The 19,831-nt window shown below is 38.5% G+C and overlaps 1 protein-coding gene across 1 annotated transcript in view; it reads left to right on the top strand.

Moving 5' to 3' along the window:
- The window catches only part of HECTD2 (HECT domain E3 ubiquitin protein ligase 2), a 77,930-nt gene that overhangs the window by 5,669 nt on the left and 52,430 nt on the right, over positions 1–19,831 (top strand). The window contains exon 2 of the mRNA XM_047072646.1: positions 13,883–14,012. Within this exon, the coding sequence (XP_046928602.1) occupies positions 13,883–14,012 (130 nt within the window). The remainder of the gene's footprint in view (positions 1–13,882; positions 14,013–19,831) is intronic.

The raw sequence follows: 19,831 nt of genomic DNA on the forward strand, positions 1-19,831 counted from the left end.
ACCACCCTGTCTTCTTTCTCCTTTCCTTCTGTGCGTAGACACCACACACACACAGACACACACAGACACTCACACACACTGAATTAAAGGACCTCACGCGTCCTCTGAACTCTTCAGGGCTGGTGTATGCCTGGGTTCACGTGAATTTCTTTTTGGAGAGGAAAAGAAATAGCTTCACAAAGGGATACAGCTAGTGTTGCCAGAGCAGCAGCTTGTTTTGGCAGAGTGTTTGGAAATTAACTTATTTTGAGTTTGAGTTGAGGAAGAGAGAGTAGAGAAGGATCAACAGAAGACAAGTGAGGAAGTAGGTGGAGCTGAGAAGGCTCTGGGAAGCTTTGATTTCCCTACTTTTTCTCTGGTCTTGCCTTGCAAAAATGTTAGACTGCTACGCCTTATATGCATAACAAGTTGTTCCTAAGTTGATATTTGTAACTTAGTGACATTTTGGTATGCAATCGAAAAACATCTTTGGGGGAATGATTGTAGTAAATGAATATGCCTCTTAAAAATAGAAATTATTGGGGCGCCTGGGTGGCGCAGTCGGTTAAGCGTCCGACTTCAGCCAGGTCACGATCTCGCGGTCCGTGAGTTCGAGCCCCGCGTCAGGCTCTGGGCTCATGGCTCAGAGCCTGGAGCCTGTTTCCGATTCTGTGTCTCCCTCTCTCTCTGCCCCTCCCCTGTTCATGCTCTGTCTCTCTCTGTCCCAAAAATAAATAAACGTTGAAAAAAAAAATTAAAAAAAAAAAATAGAAATTATTGGGGTGCCTGGGTGGCTCCGTCAGTTAAGTGTCCGACTTCGGCTCAGGTCTCATGATCCTGTGGTTCATGGGTCGGAGCCCCATGTAGGGCTCTGTGCTGACAGCTGGGAGCCTGGAGCCTGCTTTGTGGATTCTGTCTCTTGCTCTCTCTGCCTCTCCCCTGCTCGTACTCTGTCTCTCTCTCTCAAAAATAAATAAAACATTTTTTAAAAATTTTAAAATTAGAAATTATTGAAATTTTACTAATTCAACTGAATTGAAAAGTCTGTCTGAAGTCTGAGCCTAGTCATTAAAAAGAGCTCTCTTTCAAATTACCTTGCTTTTGATCCACATGTTTTTATTAAAGAATAGCAAATTGGTTGAGGAATTGCGATTGCATCAAATCAGACATTTTAAAAGTAGTATTTTACTGTATAAAGATAATCTGTTGATGAAAAAATTTTTTTCTATTCCTATGTTGTAAGATATGTGAATAAAATTTCCCATGCCACCTTGCTTTCCTGATAAGTGAATACTGAATTTTCTGAGCTTCAGGACTAACCTTTCTTTTATATTAAGTCGGATTACTTTTCAGTTATTTATAAGATTAATTAATTGCATTGTGACTTTTCTGGTGTCAAGATTTTGTTTCAGAATCCACATCCTTATTCCTAGTCTCCTTTGAAAGAATTGGTTTATGTCACTTAAGAAAAGCAATTCCACTTGGACTGGTGCTACTTAGTTTGGGAGGGAAGTTCACACCTTGCAAGTAGCTAACTTTTCACATCTTAATAGAAGGCTATAGAGCAAAGTTAGCACTTTTGATTTTATAACGCAGCATCCTAATAGGGAACTGTGAAAAAAAAAAAACAAAAAAAGAAAAACAAAATGTCTTTATCCAGTAACAGGGCTTAAAATAGTCTCCTTTGTAGACTAAATACAATTGAGGCCTCTCATCTGATGTGTCCCTAACTGGTGGTTTAGGTCAGTTTCTATTAAAAAAAAAAAAAAATGATAAAGCAGAGAATCTTAAATGCTTTTTATTTTAACTTAAACATATAAAAAAATTTAATGTTTATTTTTGAGAGAGGGAAAGAACAGGGGAGGGGCAGAGAGAGAGGGAAACACAGAATCCGAAGCAGGCTCCAGGCTCTGAGCTGTCAGCACAGAGCCTGACATGGGGCTTGAACTCACAAACCATGAGATCATGGCCTGAACCAAAATCAAGGGTCAGACCCTTAATCGACTGAACCACCCAGGCGCCCCATTAACTTAAAACATATAAATGTACATATGTTCACCTGCCTTTTGATACAGTGACCTTTGCTCAGTATCATAGAAAGTCACTTAATCTTTTGTAAAGTTTTTCTATGCATGATAGGTAGTCCCCGGACTCCTTAATACTGAATGATACATGCATTACCTTAGGAGCACTTAAACTGTTGCTGAAATATTTATCCTTGGATTTGAAAAATAAATTTCAGTGAGGCATGGCCCAAAGTATAGATTGCTATTATTCCTACATGCATATCAGAAATCACCAATGCAAGAAACTCAGTTTTTATCCATTTAGATAATCTTTCGTTCTTTTTCTATAGTCTATTTTATACTGCATTTATATTTACCACTTTTCCAGCAAAGCCCTTCATCCAAAAGTGATGCAGGGATATTCTGAATCAGAATAATAGTTCTTTTCTTTTTCCTAAGGTTGTATGTTGTATTGAGTCTAGTTTAGGAAAGTATGTTTTCATCTGTCTGGATCAGCTCTGTCGAATAGAAATATAATGTGAACCACACATGTAATTAAAAACTTTCTAATAGCTACATTAAAAAGAGTAAAAATAAAGAGGAAAAGTTACTTTTAATAATATATTTTATTTAGCTCAACATATCCAGAAACTTACACTTCGGTATTTAACCAATATAGACACTTCCTGAGAGACTTTGCCTCTCTTTTGTACTAAGTCTTTGAAAATTGTGTATTTTATACTTCATAGATATCTGTTTGGACTAGCACATTTCAAGTACTCAGTAGCTCCCTCTAGCAAATGTAGTATATGCTCCAGCAAATGGGCATATTAAACAGTGCAGATCTAGAGAATATCTTCTTGTCCTCCCAAGATTCCTTAAATTCATTCTTAGTTTGAATGCCTATTGTTGCAATCCTCAGAGTGTCCTCCTCCTCCTCCTTATAGAGATACATGAGGTGGAAACTACTTCTATGGTGATACTAAGTGTAGCATCGGAGTGTAGAGCGTAGTTTTCTAGAGGATACATGACACTTGATATCGCAACAAATTGAACACAGAAGCAGGTAGAAGAATCCAGCTGTCTTCTGTGAAATCAGATGTTAAAAAATAGATTTGCAAAATGCAAAACAATGGCACTCTTCTCACTAAGAGGTTTGTTTGTTTGGGAAAATAATATTTTCCACAAACGGGTTTATTGTTCTCTTAAAAGGAATTAATACATGCAATAATTTTTAAGAGGGTAAAGGGATTCTGAGACCAGAAAGTTGGAGACACAGGTTGAATTCCCTTGGTTCTTTATTTGGCATTATTGATGACAGGTATTCTACATAAGTGTGTTTTCTAACTAACGAAGTGTTATTGCACATTTTAGAATGTCCAGATGTTGTTTATTGTATGGAGCATTTTCTAAAATACATCATGTACATGTCAGATAGACGATACTGAATGTAATCTAGCATGTCCTGTTGACTGGACCCCTGCGACAGCTCTACATCCAGAGCTTACGTATCCGCGGAGCTCTGTGTCAAGTTCATCTAGCTGTACATTTGCAGTGTTGGTCTCTTCGGTGAGTAAAATTTCGGCCAGTTGACCCATCTAAATAGCTAGAATGTAACATTAATTTTCACTTGATACAGTTTAAAATGCAAGCATTTCCAGCTTGTTCACAAAACTAGTAGGTTGAATCATGTTATGAATGAATAATGAGTTTTGTAGATAGAGAAATTCAATTTTAATTCAGTCTAACATAGTGGTGAGATGCTATGGCTTAAAAATGTTTCATGGTGAAACAGAGCCAGCAAGGATTATTTTATCAATGATTGGTTTAGAATGTGAACAAAAATGTTTTATATTGTACAGCAGCTTTTGGGGATTAGAGGATGAGCAAGGTAAATTTTATCACAATCTTGAATATGGTGGAACTTGGTATTCAGCACAAAAGCTATTATGGAAAACTATGAATGTCCTTTTTATTAGTATCTGATGAGAAATATGGTAAAGAAAACAGAAATTTAACTCGGGTATTTTGTTCCTCAGTAAAAGTTGAAAATAGGAATTTGTATTAAAATAAAATTTAAAATAAAGTTGACAGTATTATATGTTAACAGGAGCAGAGCAGTTTTTGTCTATTTGTCTAAGTATTTTTTATTTCCATTTTTTGAAATTGCTTGTGATTATAGAGACCACTGAGGTCAATGTTAGGTACTTGTGAAATGTAATCTTTGATTAGTTATATAATTACTGCGTAAAAATTTTTCTGCTGTTCGTTGAACTCACAGTTGCCTCTGCCTAGAGAGTCAAATCTATTATTTGCTATACCAGGTTTAAATATTTTGAGTTTTTTCCTCAATGAATTCTTGCTGTTCCCTGCCCCCCCCCCCCATTTGTGCTTATCTTCAATCTGTAACAGCTGGTTGGGTATCCTGCTACTCTGTGTTCTTCAACACATCCAGCCCACTGTTTGCAGGCTGGCCACATTCCAGGACTTCATCCTTAATGTTCTCCTTCTGTAGGACTCACAGATCGCATTTCCGAAACTCCTCACGAAACCAGATGTAATAATTGTGGTAGATCCAATTCTTAGATGACTCAAAAAGTAATGATCTCTAACCTTTAATTTAGTCTGATGTTTGATGTCAGTTAATACCCAATAGCTTGTTGAGTTGATTCTCTGATTTTTAGTTTACATGGCACAATATGCTGCCCTGTTTCTTCTCATGAAAGTATTGGTTTCGTGTAAGAGTTCTCTTATGTCTTGGACAAGAGTGTGGGGCAGCGGCTGTTTTGAGAGTTGGCTGTTGTTAATCTGTAGTGTACTGTCAACCTGTAAAACGGTCCACGATTTATCCCATGTCATCTAAGTATAAGGTATCAAGAACACAGCTGTCTTACAAATGAGAGACTTACGAGACCAAGGATTTTTTTTTTCATTTCATTTAAGGTTTTTTGATTAGAAGGAGCAGAAAGTAAGGCCAAATATGCCTCCTTTTTGAAAAAGGTGGGGGACGCCTGGGTGGCTCAGTCAGTTAAGCATCCGACTTCGGTTCAGGTCATGATCTCGCAGTTCATGGATTTGAGTGCCACATTGGGCTCCAGTTTGGAGCCTGGAGCCTGCTTCGGATTCAGTGTCTCCCTTTCTCTCTGCCTCTCCCCCACTCACGCTCTGTCTCTCTCTCTCAAAAATAAACATTAAAAAGTTTTTAAAAAAGAAAAGAAAAAGGGGGTTTATTGCAATGATACATGCATGCATATCAGAACCAGAAAGCAAAGTGGAAGAGAGACTGGCAACTTTCTGTGCCTCTGCTGTTCTCTTACTCTTGGCTGGGCTCTCTTTTCCATATTCCTTTATCTGAAATCTGGAAAGACCTTCTGATGAAATGCTAGGAAGCATCGATGCCCTTTATGTCAGGTAACCTAATGTGTAGCCACGTAGGCTACAGATGGCTGCCTTTTGGTTGAGTGCCTGTCTCCGCTCCCATCCTTGGCCATTCCTGCACAAAGAATAGCAGTAATGTTATGGGGTCAACAGAAGCAAACATTGGATTTGGCAGCCATGAAACATGCTCGGTGTATCTTCCCTCAAACCTTTGTACCTTTCCAGCCACTGGCCTTTCTCCCCTGCTATGAAGCTTCTGGACAGAGCAATCCCTGCTCATTGCCTACATCCCAAATTTCCCATTCATTCACCAGTCCATTTCATATAGTTTCTGCCACTGCCTTCCCTGAATTTGTTGTCTCCAGTGTCCCCTAGATTTCACACTTGCTCATTCTAGTAGGCTCATTTCAGACCTAACCACTCTCCATCATTTAACATCGTTGATCACTTTTTTCTTGAAACTTTATCCTCCCTTAGTTTTTAACACATCACCTTTTCTTGGATTTCGTATCTCTTTGGCTGTTGACTCCTTCTCTTCTTTGTCAGCTTAATCATACATGCCTCAGAGATACTGTAGGTTGAGTTCTAGGGCACTGCGATAAAGCAAATATTGCAATAAAGTGAGTCAAATGAATTTTTTGGTTTCCCGGTGCCTATAAAATTATGTTGACACTATACTATAGCTTATTAAGTGTATAAAAGCATAATATCTAAAAATCAATACACATACCTTAATTAAAAATACTTTATTGCTAAAAAATGCTAACCATCATTGGAGCTTTCAGTGAGTTGTAATCTTTTTCGTGGTGGAGGGTCTTGCCTTGTTTTTTTTTTAAGAAAAGCCTTTTTACTTATTTTCTTTAAAGGATGGGGAGAAGGGCAGAGGAAGAGTGAGAATCCCACACTCAGTGTGGAGCCCAACATGGGGCTCAATCCCATGAGCCAGAATGAAGAGTCAGACACTCAACCAACTGAGCCACCCAAGAACCCAAGTCTTGCCTTGAGGTTGGGGTGTCTGTGGCAGTTTCTTAAGACAACAGTGAAGTTTGCTGCATCGATTGGCTTTTCTTTCACAAATGATTTCTCTGCGGCCTCTGATGCTGGTCGATAGCATTTACCCACAGTAGAATTTCTTTCAAAATGAGAGTCATTTGTCTCAAACCCTGCTGCTGCTTTATCAACTAAGTTTTCGTAATAATCTAAATCCTTTCTTGACATTTCAACAATCTTCACCAGGAGTTGATTCCATCAAGAAACCACTTTCTTGGGGCGCCTGGGTGGCGCAGTCGGTTAAGCGTCCGACTTCAGCCAGGTCACGATCTCGCGGTCCGTGAGTTCGAGCCCCGCGTCGGGCTCCGGGCTGATGGCTCGGAGCCTGGAGCCTGTTTCCGATTCTGTGTCTCCCTCTCTCTCTGCCCCTCGCCCGTTCATGCTCTGTCTCTCTCTGTCCCAAAAATAAATAAAAAAACGTTGAAAAAAAATTAAAAAAAAAAAAGAAACCACTTTCTTTACTCATCCATAAGAAGCAACTCCTCACCTGTTCAAGTTTTATCGTGAGATTGCAGCCGTTCAGTCCCACCTTTGGGCTCCACTTCTGATTCCAGTTCTCTTGCTCTTTCCACCACATCTCCCTCCAGTGAAGTCCTGGGCCCCTCAAAGTCCTCCCATGAGGGTTGGAGTCAACTTCTTCCAAACTCCTGTGAATACTGATATTTTGACCTCTTCCCATTAGTCACAAATGTTCTTAATATCATCTGGAATGGTAAATCCTTTCCAGAAGGTTTTCGGTTGACTTTGCCCAGGCCTATCAGAGGTAATCCTGTCTATGGCAGCTATAGTTTCATGAAATGTATTTTTTAAATATGACTTAGAAGTCAAAATGACTCCTTGATATATGAGCTGTAGAATGTTGTGTTAGTAGGTGTGGAAACAATATTCGATGCCTTGTACATCTTCATCAGAGTTCCTGAGTGACCAGGTGCCTTGTCAATGAGCAGTAATATTTTGAAATGCATCTTTTTTATTCTGAATAGTAGGTCTCAGCAGTGGGCTTAAAATACTCAGTAAACCATATTGTAAACAGATGTGCTGTCACTCAGGCTTTGTTATTCCATTTATAGAGCACCGGGAGAGTAGACTTAGCATAATTCTTAAGGGCCCTAGAATTTCCAGAATGGTCAATGAGCATTGGCTTCAAGTTAGAATCACCGGCTGCATTAGCTCCTAGAAGAGAGCCTGTCTTTTGAAACCAGGCATTAACTTCTCCTTTCTGTGAAAGTTTTAGATGAATCTTCTTCCAATAGGAGGCTGTTACGTCTACACTGAAAAATCTGTTGTTTAGTGCAGCCACCTTCATGAATTATCTTAGCTAGATCTTCTGGATAGCCTGCTGCAGCTTCTACATCAGCACTTGCTGTTTTACGTTGCACTTTTATGTTATGGAGACAGCTTCTTTCTTTAAACCTCATGAACCAACCTCTGCTAGCTTTTACCTTTTCTCCTGCAGCTTCCTCACCTCTCTCAGTCTTCATGGAATTGTAGAGAGTTAGGGCCTTGCTCTGGATTAGGCTTTAGTTGAAGGGAATGTTGTGGCTGCTCTGATCTTCCGTCCAGATCACTAGACCTTTTTTCATATCAACTGCAAAGCTGTTTTGCTTTTTTATCATTCATGTGTTCATGGGAGTAGCACTTTTAATTTCCTTCAAGAACTTTTCCTTTGCATTTTCAACCTGGCTGTTTGGTGCAACAGGCCTAATTTTCAGCTTATTTCATGCATCAAAATACCTTCTTCACTAAGCAGAATCACTTCTGGCTTTTGATTTAAAGTGAGATATGCAAGTCTTGCCTTCACTTGAGCACTTAGAAGCCATTGTAGGGTTATTAGTTGGCCTAATTTCAATATTGTTGTTTCTCAGGAGACCGGGAGGCCCAAAGAGAGGGAGGGAGATGGGAGATAGGCCAATCCATGAAACAATCAGAACACACACATTTATCAATTAAATTTCCCATCTTATATGGGCATGGTTTGTGGTGCCCCAAAACAATTACAATAGATCAAAACAATTATACCAAAGATCACTGATTACAGATCACCATAATAATAATGAGAAAGTTTGAAATATTGCAAGACTTATCAAAATGTGGCACAGAGACACAAAGTAAGCAAATGTTATTGGAAAAATGGTGCTGATAGACTTCCTTGATGCAGTTGCCACAAACCTTCAATTTGTAAAAATGCAGTATCTGTGAAAAAGGATAAAGTAAAGCATAACAAAAGGTGTGCCTGTATTTCCCACAGTTCTGCCCTTATATTAGTTGTGCATAACAATGGCTACACACAGTGGCATAATGATAACCCTGTCAATTAGTAAAATATCCATTATCTTGACATGAGAAACATGCTTTTGCCTAGCAGCGAGCATTGATTCCTTTTCCGGTCACTCATGAATCATAGTCTTATAAAACCCAGTCTAGAATTTTCAAGTTTTTGGTGAGTTGTCAAAGTATGCCTGTTCTCCTGAAATTTGAAATAGAGCATTTTACATTCCTTATTTATTTTGTAATTTATGGAAGAGTTCTGTGATTCTCATTATGCTTCACATTTGGAACTGAAATAGCTGTTACGTTTTGCCATTGTTTTGGCCCAGCCCTCCATGCCTCTTCTTTCCCTGTTCCTGTTGTCCTGGTTCAGACTTCCTTGGTTCAGACTTCAGATTTCCTCCGATAGGCCTGGTTTAGCTTCTAGTATTATTCCCTTCAGCCTCTTGCCTACACTGCCGACAAGAGTGATTTTTCTAAGATACAGATATGATCCTGTCACTCCCTGCTTAGAAGTCCTCAGTGATTTTTCCCTTTCTCCTTCCAGCACATCATCTCTACTCCATAGCCTGAAGCCTTCATGATATGGTTCTGCCTGCTTTTCCAGTCTCATCTTACTGGGCCATTCTCCCCTCCTGATTCTCTATTTCAACCACACTGCTCCCTAAATCCTACTATTGCTAAGTCTTAAAATAACGGCTATCTTTGACAGTTATCAGTGGAAAAAACAAAAACCTTCCTTTGCATATTAACTTATTAGAGATATTTAAAGCTAAGTTAACAAAGCTCCATTATTGAGAGGCCATTCATTGATCTCATTTTACAAATTGGTTACTTATATTGCTTACTATGTGTAAATGAAATATATAGTGCATCAAATTTGGCATTTGCTCCCACTATCCTTTAAGATATTCTATAGAACAAAACATACAAATAAGCAAACTTGGCCCTAGTAGTTAATACAATTCTTATTTAAGTATCCTAATATTTATAGTAAGGAATGATTTACTTTTTAAATATATAGCTTATTTTTATTTTATTTTCCTAATCAACATACTAGTTTTGTGAATTTGATTATGCAAATTATGTAATTTACTAAGACTGTTTTATAGAAAAATATTGGGTATCACTGTCTTTTTTTTTTTAATGTTTTTATTTATTTTTGAGACAGAGAGAGACAGAGCATGAGCAGGGGAGGGGCAGAGAGAGAGGGGGACACAGAATCTGAAGCAGCTCCAGGCTCTGAGCTGTCAGCACAGAGCCTGACGCGGGGCTCGAACTCACAGACTGTGAGATCATGACCTGAGCCGAAGTCGGATGCTTAACCGCTTAACCGACTGAGCCACCCAGGCGCCCCTGGATATCATTGTCTTATCTCTTTATCCAATTTTCTCTCTCCTTGGGAATCTGTATTCTAATTCTACTAGAGATTAGAATTGATAACTGTTAAATGGCTTTATTGATAGGATCAGTTAGTTGTTATTTTTTATTATTTGGAGATTCCACATATGAACTGAGCAATGTTCTTTGGGACCTTCTTTTATTGAGAAGGGGTAGAGGAAGCAAGAGGAAAATAAAATATTGAGTCTTTCCTGGATTGCTGGGACATCAAATATTTCCTTAAAGTACACTTAGTTTTTCTCTTTAACGTTAATTTCCTCTGCTTAGGTGAGTTGCTCCTAAAGCTATTGAATTTTATTCAGCATATATCTGTAAAAGTCAAGAAGATAATGTCAGCCACAAAAGGTTGTTGTGAAAACAGCCTGTGTTAGGTATAACACACTTACTGTCACAGGATAGATTCTTAATAAGTGATAGCTACTATACCGAGAGACTTTGATATAAGGTGATTTAAGGGTAGAGAGTTCAGAGTCATTCAGAGTTTGAATCCCCACTTACCAGCTTTGTGGCTGTGGGCTTGGCACTTCAGTTTCCTCATTCACAAAGTGGGGTGTAAATACATACCTCATAGGAATGTTATATTAAGGTACTTAATACAGCACCAAGCCTATAGCAAGTACTCAATAAATGACTTATTTTACTATGTTATCACAGGAATAGTCATTTCTTGAGCCACTCATCACATCATAGGTTTTGTACAAGACCCTACATGATCCTGTTTATGATTCTGAAAACAGATTCATATCCTACATCCATTAGAAAACTACTTTACAGAGGTGCCTGGGGGGCTCAGTCAGTTAAGCATCCGACTCTTGATTTCAGCCCAGTTCATAGTCCCATGGTTCGTGGGATCGAGCCCCGTGTCAGGCTCTGTGCAGAGCCTACTTGGGATTCTGTCTCTCCCTCTCTCTGTCTCTGCCCCTTTCCTGCTCATGTGCTCTCTCTTTCTCTCTCTCTCAAGATAAATAAATAAACATAAAAAAAGAAGACTACTTTAGTTAGGCAATATGTTTAATGGGCTGGATTATATAGACTAATCCTAACTCAGAAATACTAATTAGTCTTCACTGAGCCTAAGTCTAGGCAATGAGGAAGTAAAATTTCTACTTGTCCCCATTAGAATGAGTCAGATGGCCCCACTTGTCTGTAAAAGAGTAGGGAAAGTGGGAGCGTGAATCCATGGTAATTGTAAATATTTCTGCTACATGTTATATGAGCTGATTCTGAAAAGGCAAATGGAGGTCAGTTTGGTGAATGAGGAAGGAGGAGAAGAAAAAAAGAAACTGAAAGACAAATTAAAGGAGCAATATTCCTTAGTATATATACACCACATCTTCTTTATCCATTCATCAATCAACGGACACGTGGGCTTTTTCCATAATTTGACTATTGTAGATAATGTGCCATAAACATCAAGGTGTAGGTACCCCTTTGAATTAGTATTTTTGTATTCTCTGGGTAAATACATAGTGCAGTTGCTGGATCGTAGGGTAGTTCTATTTTTAACTTAAAAAAATTTTTTTAATGTTTATTTTTGAAGGAAAGACAGAATGCAAATGGGGGAGGGGCAGAGAGAGGGAGACACAGAATCTGAAGCAGGCTCCAGGCTCTGAGCTGTCAGCACAGAGCCCCACGCGGGGCTTGAGCCCACAACCCGTGAGATCATGACCTGAGCTGAAGTCAGACGCTTAACTGACTGAGCCACCCAGGAGCCCCTTAACTTTTTGAGGAACCTCCATACTCTTTTCCAGAGTGGCTGCACCAGTTTGCAACAGTACAAGAGAGTTCCCCTTTCTCCACATCTCACCAGCACCTATTGTTTCTTGTGTTGTTAATTGTAGCCATTCTAACAGGTGTGAGGTGGTATCTCATTGTAGTTTTGGTCTGCATTTCCTTCATCTTGAGTGCTGTTGAGCATCTTTTCATGTGTCTGTTGGCCATCAGTATGTCTTCTTTGGAAAAATGCCTCTTCATGTCTTCTGCCCATTTTTAAATTGGATTATTCATTTTTTGGGTGCTGAGTTTTAGAAATTCTTTATATATTTTAGATACTAACCCTTTATCAGATATGTTGTTTGAAAATATTTTCTCCCATTTTGTAGCTTGCCTTTTAGTTTTGTTGTTTATTTTCTTCCCTGTGCATAAACTTTTTTATTTTGATACAGTCCCAATAGCTTATTTTTGCTTTTGCGTCCCTTCCGGAGACATATCTAGAAAGAAGTTGCTGCAGCTGATGTCAAAGAAGTTACTGCCTGTGTTCTCATCTAGGATTTTAATGGTTTCCTGTCTCACATTTAGGTCTTTAATCCATTTTGAATTTATTTTTGTATATGGTGTAAGAAGGTGGTCCAGTTTCATTCTTTTGCATGTCGCTGTCCAGTTTTCCCAGCACCATTTGTTGAAGGGACAGTCTTTTTCCCATTGGATATTCTTTCTTGCTTTGTTGAAGATTAATTGACCATATGGTTGTGGGTTCATTTCTGGGTTTTCTTGAAGTCTGGAATTGTGTCTCCTTCAGCTTTGCTTTGTTTTTCAAGATTGCTTTGGCTATTTGGGGTCTTTTGTGGTTCCATACAAAATTTAGGATCGTTTGTTCTAGCTCTGTGAAGAATGCTGTTGGTGTTTTGATAGGGATTGCATAAATATGTAGATTGCTTTGGGTAGTACAGACATTTTAACAATATTTGTTCTTCCTGTCCACAAGCATGGAATGTCTTTCCATTCCCTTGTGTCATCTTCAATTTCTTTCAGCAGTGTTTTGTAGTTTTCAGAGTAGAGGCTTTCACTTCTTTGATTAGGCTTATTCGTAGGTATCTTCTTATTTTTGGTGCAATTGTAAATGGGATCGATCCCTTAATTTCTCTTTCTATTGCTTCATTATTGGTGTGTAGAAATGCAACAGATTTCTGTATGTTGATTTTGTGTCCTGCAACTTCTGAATTCATTTTTCAGTTCTAGCAGTTTTTTTGGTGGAGTCTTTCAGGTTTTTTATATATAGTATCATGTCTTTTGCAAATAGTGAAGGTTTTACTTCTTCCCTGCTGATTTGGATGTCTTTTGTTTCTTTCTGTTGCGTGATTGCTGAGGCTAGGACTTCCAGTACTATGTTGAATAAAAGTGGTAAGAGCGCACATCCCTGTCTTGTTCCTGACCGTAGAGGAAAAGCTCTCAGTTTTTCCCCATTTGGGATGATATTAGCTGTGAGTTTTTCACATGTGACCTTTATTATGTTAGCATTATCTTTTTAAATTCTGGCACACCCAAGGTATAGTCACAGTGCTTGAAAAGAAATGAACTCTAATAAAAGGTTTATCTTTTTGCCTGAACTTTTCAAGTTGCTGCATCAAAAGACAACAAAACCTTCAATGAATTGATGTGTGAAGTATCAGATGCATGTTACCTATTGGAAATAGTATTTGTGGAGCTCATAAAAATAGAGTTATCTAAATACAAAATGAAAAGAGCAGTTAACATGAATGGAGCGTGTTGTGCGAGGAGCTATGCCGGTTACTTTCTGTGCATTATCTCAGTGAAACCTCACAGTAACTCTGTGAGGAAGATACTGTTAATACCCCTGTTTCCAAACTCTGTCAGTTTATAGCATGATATGACTATTTTCATTGTATATTTAAAACAATTTGGTCCTAGAAAAGGTAAGTCAGTGTTATATATTTTGTCTATTATCATACATCTATCATCAAATTAAAATCTCTGTTATAAGTGTTTATGATTTCTGCAATAAAATAATTTAAATATAGCCAGTGGGAATTGTGCTGCAATGTTAACTTTTCTGTTTTTAGGGTTTGGACAGAGGATCCAAAGGCCAAATTTCCACTTTTAGCAGTTTTGTTTCAACTGTTAACCAGAAGAAAGAAGCTGCTGAAAACAGAAGTTCACCTACACATCTTGTTTTCCCTAACATCAAGAATGGTAAATTAATAATAATTAAAAGTACACATAGTCTGTATATTTTGGTTGAAAGTATATTATCAAACTATTAAAGAGTCATCTGGTAGGTGAAGTTAATTAATACAGTATGAAAAAGAAATAAGCTGTATACATATTTACAGAAAGAAGCAAAATTGTTATTTGTAGGTGATGGTTACATAGGGTAAGGTATGAATGACATATAAATCTCATGAATAATAACGTTTGGCTAGACAGCCGGACACAAAACAAATATACAAAAATTCACTAGATTTCCTTTATTTGAGGAATAATCAATTAGAAGACTTGATGGAAAACAATGAAATACTTAGAAATAAACCTAAAAGGAAACAAGCAAAACCTATGTGAAGAAAAGTGTAATACTTTATCAAAAGACTAAAAGGTCGTGGGATGGAAAAATGTCATGAATATCGTAAAGATGTCAGGTATACCTGGTTTACTCTCTACATTTAATCAAATTTTGGGCAGTTCTTTAGGGGGGAACTTAAGAAAATGGTACCCTATGTGATCTAGAAGAGTCATTGTCCAAGAAAATGCAAGCAAAAACACTGAGGAAGCCCGTTCCTCCAGAGGACACATATTATAAAGCTATTCTACTTGCATCAAAAGTAGCCAAATGGACAGTAAAAGTGCAGTGTATAAGTGGTATTCAGCTGTTCAAAAAATGGAATCAGGATGACTGGTTAACCTATCAAAAATAATAACTTGAGATTTTTAAAACTAAAAAATACTAGAAGAAAAGGCAGGAGGTTGTTTCTATACGGTCTCCTGGCATGACAACAATGCCAAGAGCCATAAAACAAAAAAATTGACAAGTTTGAGTACATAAGAAAATTTAAAACTTCCGTAGGAATTTTTAAAAGTCATAAAGTTAAAATATAAATGTCTATAAATGTCACAGTTGGTGAAAAACATATCCTTAATCATAAAGATTATGAATAAATCGATAAAAGGAATATTCCAATAAAAAAAAGGTGAGGGGTATGAGCAGACCAGTCAAAAGAGGAGATATGAGCAGTTAACACGCATGTGAAAGGATGCTCAGTCTCACTTGTATTTAAAGAAGTACAAATTATAACAAGAAGTTAACATTTTCCTCTTCAGTTGCAAAGAGTGAAAGGATTTATATCTGTGATGTTGTCTAGGGAGTGTGAAAATTGGCACTTTTATGAATGGATGGCTTGGAATACTATGCCTCTATTAAGAAAAATGTGATATGTATATAAAGTGTCTAGGAGAAAGAGCCACACAATACACTGTAAAATGAAGAACCCAAGTTACACATAATATGACTCCAATTTTCTAAGAATAGGGAAACCTTTTTTACTTCTTTGAGCATATGAAGAGGCATGGAAGGATGCCCACCAATCAGTTAATGGTTTTCTCGGAAAAGTAGAATTGGGTGTATATTATAAATATGCTTTATTTCTTTATACAACTCTGTATTGTTTTGTCACAGGAAACATCCATTACTTGCATAATTTTGAGTTCCCCTGGCCTATAACAAAAGAAATCTGCAAAGGTTTAAATGTCCCTTGCATCCAAACAAAAGAAAACAAACCTAGAAATGTTTAAGGACACAGTTTTTGGTAAATTATTGTGTCCATCAGGTGCATGTGGCATAAATTATTCTTTTTTTTACATTTTTTAAAATGATTATTTATTTTTGAGAGAGAGAGAGAGAGAGAGAGAGAGAGAGCAAGCCAGGGAGGGGCAGAGAGAGAGAGAGGGAAACACAGAATCCAAAACAGGCTCCAGGCTCTGAGCTGTCAGCACAGAGCCCGACGTGGGGCTCGAACTCATGAACCATGAGATCATGACCTGAGCCAAAGTTGGACACTTAACCGACTGAGCCATCCAGGCACCCCTGGCATAAATTATTCTTACACAGATTTTTAGGTGACATTCCACACGAGTGCTCGACCTATTGATTTACACTTTTACTTAATTTACTTTTACTTAATTTACACAATAATTTACACTTTTGCAGGTTAGTATTTACATTATCTGATTTATCAACCTTTGCCTTTGATAACTTCTTTTTTCCTTTATTTATATACTCAACAGTGTGGACACATACATAAATTCATATTCTGTCATCTCAGGCTTACTCCAAGGAGGCACTTGTGCCCTTTATGTCACAGTCCCCTAGCCCACAACAAAATAAAATAAACCTGTAGTTTGGTACCATTAAACAAAGAAAATGAGCCTATTTGATGAGGGAGTGGAGTTGAGAGAAATGATATGTATATGAGACATGTTAACTGCATACCAGCTATAAATTTTATTTGTGTATTATTTGTGTATACATTATTTTATTTGAGCCTCACAACAGTCACATAAAATAGAATAGATATTAGAATCCTTGTTGTATTAGTTATCTATTGCTGTATAACAAATTACTATAAACCTAATTGTTTTAAACAACACCTATTTATTAGCTGATGGCTCTTTAAGTCAGAGGTCTTGGTGGGTGAGCAGGGTTTTCTACTCAGAGCCTCACAAGGTGTTGTTGGCTGGGCTAGACCCTGGGGAAGAATCCTTCAGGCACCTTCAGGCTGCTGGCAGAATTCGTTGTTTGCAGTTGTAAGTTCAACGTCCCGCCTCCGTGCTGGCCATAAGCCAGGGATGCTCTCAGCTTCTAGAGACCACTTGCACCCTCCACCTCCGCTCATAGACCCTGGAGTATCACAGCTTCCTGTTTTAAGGCTGGCAGCCGGTGCCCTTGTGTTGAATCCTCTTCCTGCTTCCAGTCTCTCTGACTTTATCTTTTGCAACCAGTGGGAGGAAACTCTCTGTCTCTAAAGGTCTCAGTCATTAGGTTTGCCTGCCTGGATAATCTCCCTATTTTAAGGTCAACCAATTAGTAACCTTAAGTACTTATTTCCCTGCAGTCCCTTTTGTCATGTAATCCCGATGGAATATTAGAAAGCTGAGACTCATGGGAGCCATCTTAGTTTCTGTTTATAACACCATTTTATAAGTAAGGAAACAGGCTCAGAGAGGGTAAATGACTAGGCCGAGGTCACCGCTAAGTGTCAGAACCAAAATTCAGTCCACAATTTCTGACAACAAAACTCTTGTTCCTCTGACAGATAGAGGAAACTCCTGATTGACCTGTTTCTCTTGCCTGATTAATCATATCACATTAATCATACAACTCTTATTACATCATCTTCATATTCCCTAACGCTTCCAAAATTAAATTAAAAAAATTTTTTACCATGACACTCAAGGATGTTCAAAATATGACAGCTTTTCGTCATTATGTCCCACTTTTCCCCTACATATAACTTACATTTCAACTCTTCTCCTGGATGCCTCCTCACACCTTACCTCAGAGGGTTTTTTTTGCCAGTTTGATCCCACTGCCTGGAATGCACTCTCCCCTCATCTCCACCTGACAGAGATCCTGTCCTTCCAAGCTACTTCTTTACCAAACCTTTGCTGATTCTCTCCAACCAGATACAGTTCTTCCCTTCTTTGATGTTCCATTTAGGTTTTCTTTTGTTATTACCTCTTATTAGTCTCCCAGTCTTATGAAATATCACTTGTATACTATAATCTCTTAGACTGTATGTTCCATGAGGGAATAAATACCTTTGTAATCCCCACAGGCCTTAGTCAGTTACCTTGTCCATTAGAGGTTCTTAGCAAGTAGAGTTGACTCTTAAACAACACAGGTTTGAACCGTATAGATCCACTTATATGCAGATTTTTAAAATAAATACAGTACAGTGAATATATTTTCCTTATGATTTTTTTAACATTTTATTTTCTCTATCTTATTGTAAGAATACAGTATATAATACATCTGACATACAAAATATGTGTTAACCAACTGTTTATGTTATCAGTAAGGCTTCCAGTCGACAGTACACTATTAGTAGTTAAGTTTTGGGGGAGTCAAAAGTTATATATGGATTTTCAACCGAATGAGGGGTTGGTTGCCCCTAACCCCCACATTGTTAAGTGGTCACCTGTATATACTACATAGAGTAAAACAAAAGAGAATTCAGAACAGAGGAAATGGCTGTCGGAGTGGATGTCCCCAAGCAGTAACAGCAGCAGCCACAGCAGCAACTTCACGTAGAGCTTACTGTGTGCCACTCACAGTTCTAAGCACTGTACATATGTATGAATTCCTTTAGTCCTTACAGCAGTCTGATGTTGGAATTCTTTTCCCATTTCAAGGCTAAGGAAACTTAAGCCACAGAGACTTTTACGTGACTTGCCCTGCTTGAATGTACATAGCTAATGAATGGCAGAAATAGAAAAGGGAAAAGAAGGCCAAAAGTAGTTTTTTGTAATGCCTTCATGGAAAGAAGAGTTGGTGAAAGAAAAGGAAGTGAGTCCTGAAAGAGGGAAAAAATCATGTTGCGCTGTGACTTAGAAATCAAGGGGGAAAAAAATTAAAGGAGAGGATATAGTCTATAGTGTCATTGCTGAGTGAGGATAAGATTAGTAAGCACTGAGACAAAGCCAAAGATTTGTTGGTTAAGGTGTGCATGGGTGACTTAACAGAACAGTTTCAGTAGGATGGTGTGAGGACAGTTCAAATTGTAAAAGTTAAGGGGTGGACTAGTGGCGAGGATGTAAGGGCAACGTAGACTGCCTTTAGAGTAGCTTGAACTGAAAGAAAAGCAGGATCTTGCAGGGTAGTGTTGTCAAGGGCAAGGATCTAATACAGAGGGAGACTAAAGTTTCAGTAGGAACATAGAATAATAAAATGAACTAGTAGACTAGAGAAGTGAGTGGTATGAGGATGGGATCAAGGAAAAACGCAAAGCGTAGGGGTTGAGACGTCAGCTCCAGTGAGGAGAGAAGAGCACCTCTTACTCACACTGTGGAATTAGAAGGAAGAGAGGAAGTAGGAAGAGGAAATGGAAGTAGGAAACTCACTTCTCGCCTTGAATTCACTTCTCTCTGTGGAGGGTATATTAGTTTCTTCCTGCTGCTGTAACATAGAACATAAACGTGATAGCTTAAAACAACAGAACTTTATTCTCTCAAGGTCCTGGAGGCTAGAAGTCTAAAATCCAGGCATTGGGGGGAATTGATTCCTTTTGAAGGTTCTGAGAGAATGTGTTCCATGCCTCTGTCCCGGCCCCTGGTGGTTACCAGCAATCGTTGGTGTCCCTTGGCTTGGAGATGCCTGTCTCCAATCTCTGCCTCTGTCTTCACATGGCATTATCTCGTGTATGCCTTTCTGTGTTCACATTTCCCTCTTCTTGTACGGATGCCAGTCATTGAATTAGGGCCCACCCCAATCCAGTATGACCTCATCTTAATTTGATTACATCTACAGAGACCCTTTTTCCAATCAAGGTTACATTCACAGGTCCTAGAGTTTAGGACTTCAGTATATCTTCAAACCTATCTATTTGAAAGACACAGTTCAGTCCACAACAGTGTCAAGAACCTTAAGAACATTGAAATGTCTGCTGTGGAGAATGACAGTCAAAAAGAAAGTCATGATTAGCTGTGACCTTCTTTGTTTGGACTGTTTGTTCAAATTCATTAGCCTTTGCTTCCACACTGATTCCTGTATTCCATTCTGTCCATACTAAAATCCTGATGTCTGAACCAACTTATTTGCCCACAACCTACCTGCCTCCTCCTTGGGTGGGTGCGTTGACTCTGAATATGGTCCATGTGTTTGAGCCCCCACTGCTTGTCTGAGGCCCTCTCATCTGTGCCAGTCGTGTGGAATCTGGGCTCAGCCCCAACCTGAACTTGGAGTATTTGTATGCACCACTCTAGAGGAAAAGACCTCTTAGCAGACTTCTTTTACCCTCTTG

This window comes from Lynx rufus, unplaced genomic scaffold, assembly GCF_022079265.1.
Source record: "Lynx rufus isolate CCGP_SWC_20201006 ecotype Redwood Valley unplaced genomic scaffold, mLynRuf1.p SCAF_11, whole genome shotgun sequence".
NCBI classification, from domain to species: Eukaryota; Metazoa; Chordata; class Mammalia; order Carnivora; family Felidae; genus Lynx; species Lynx rufus.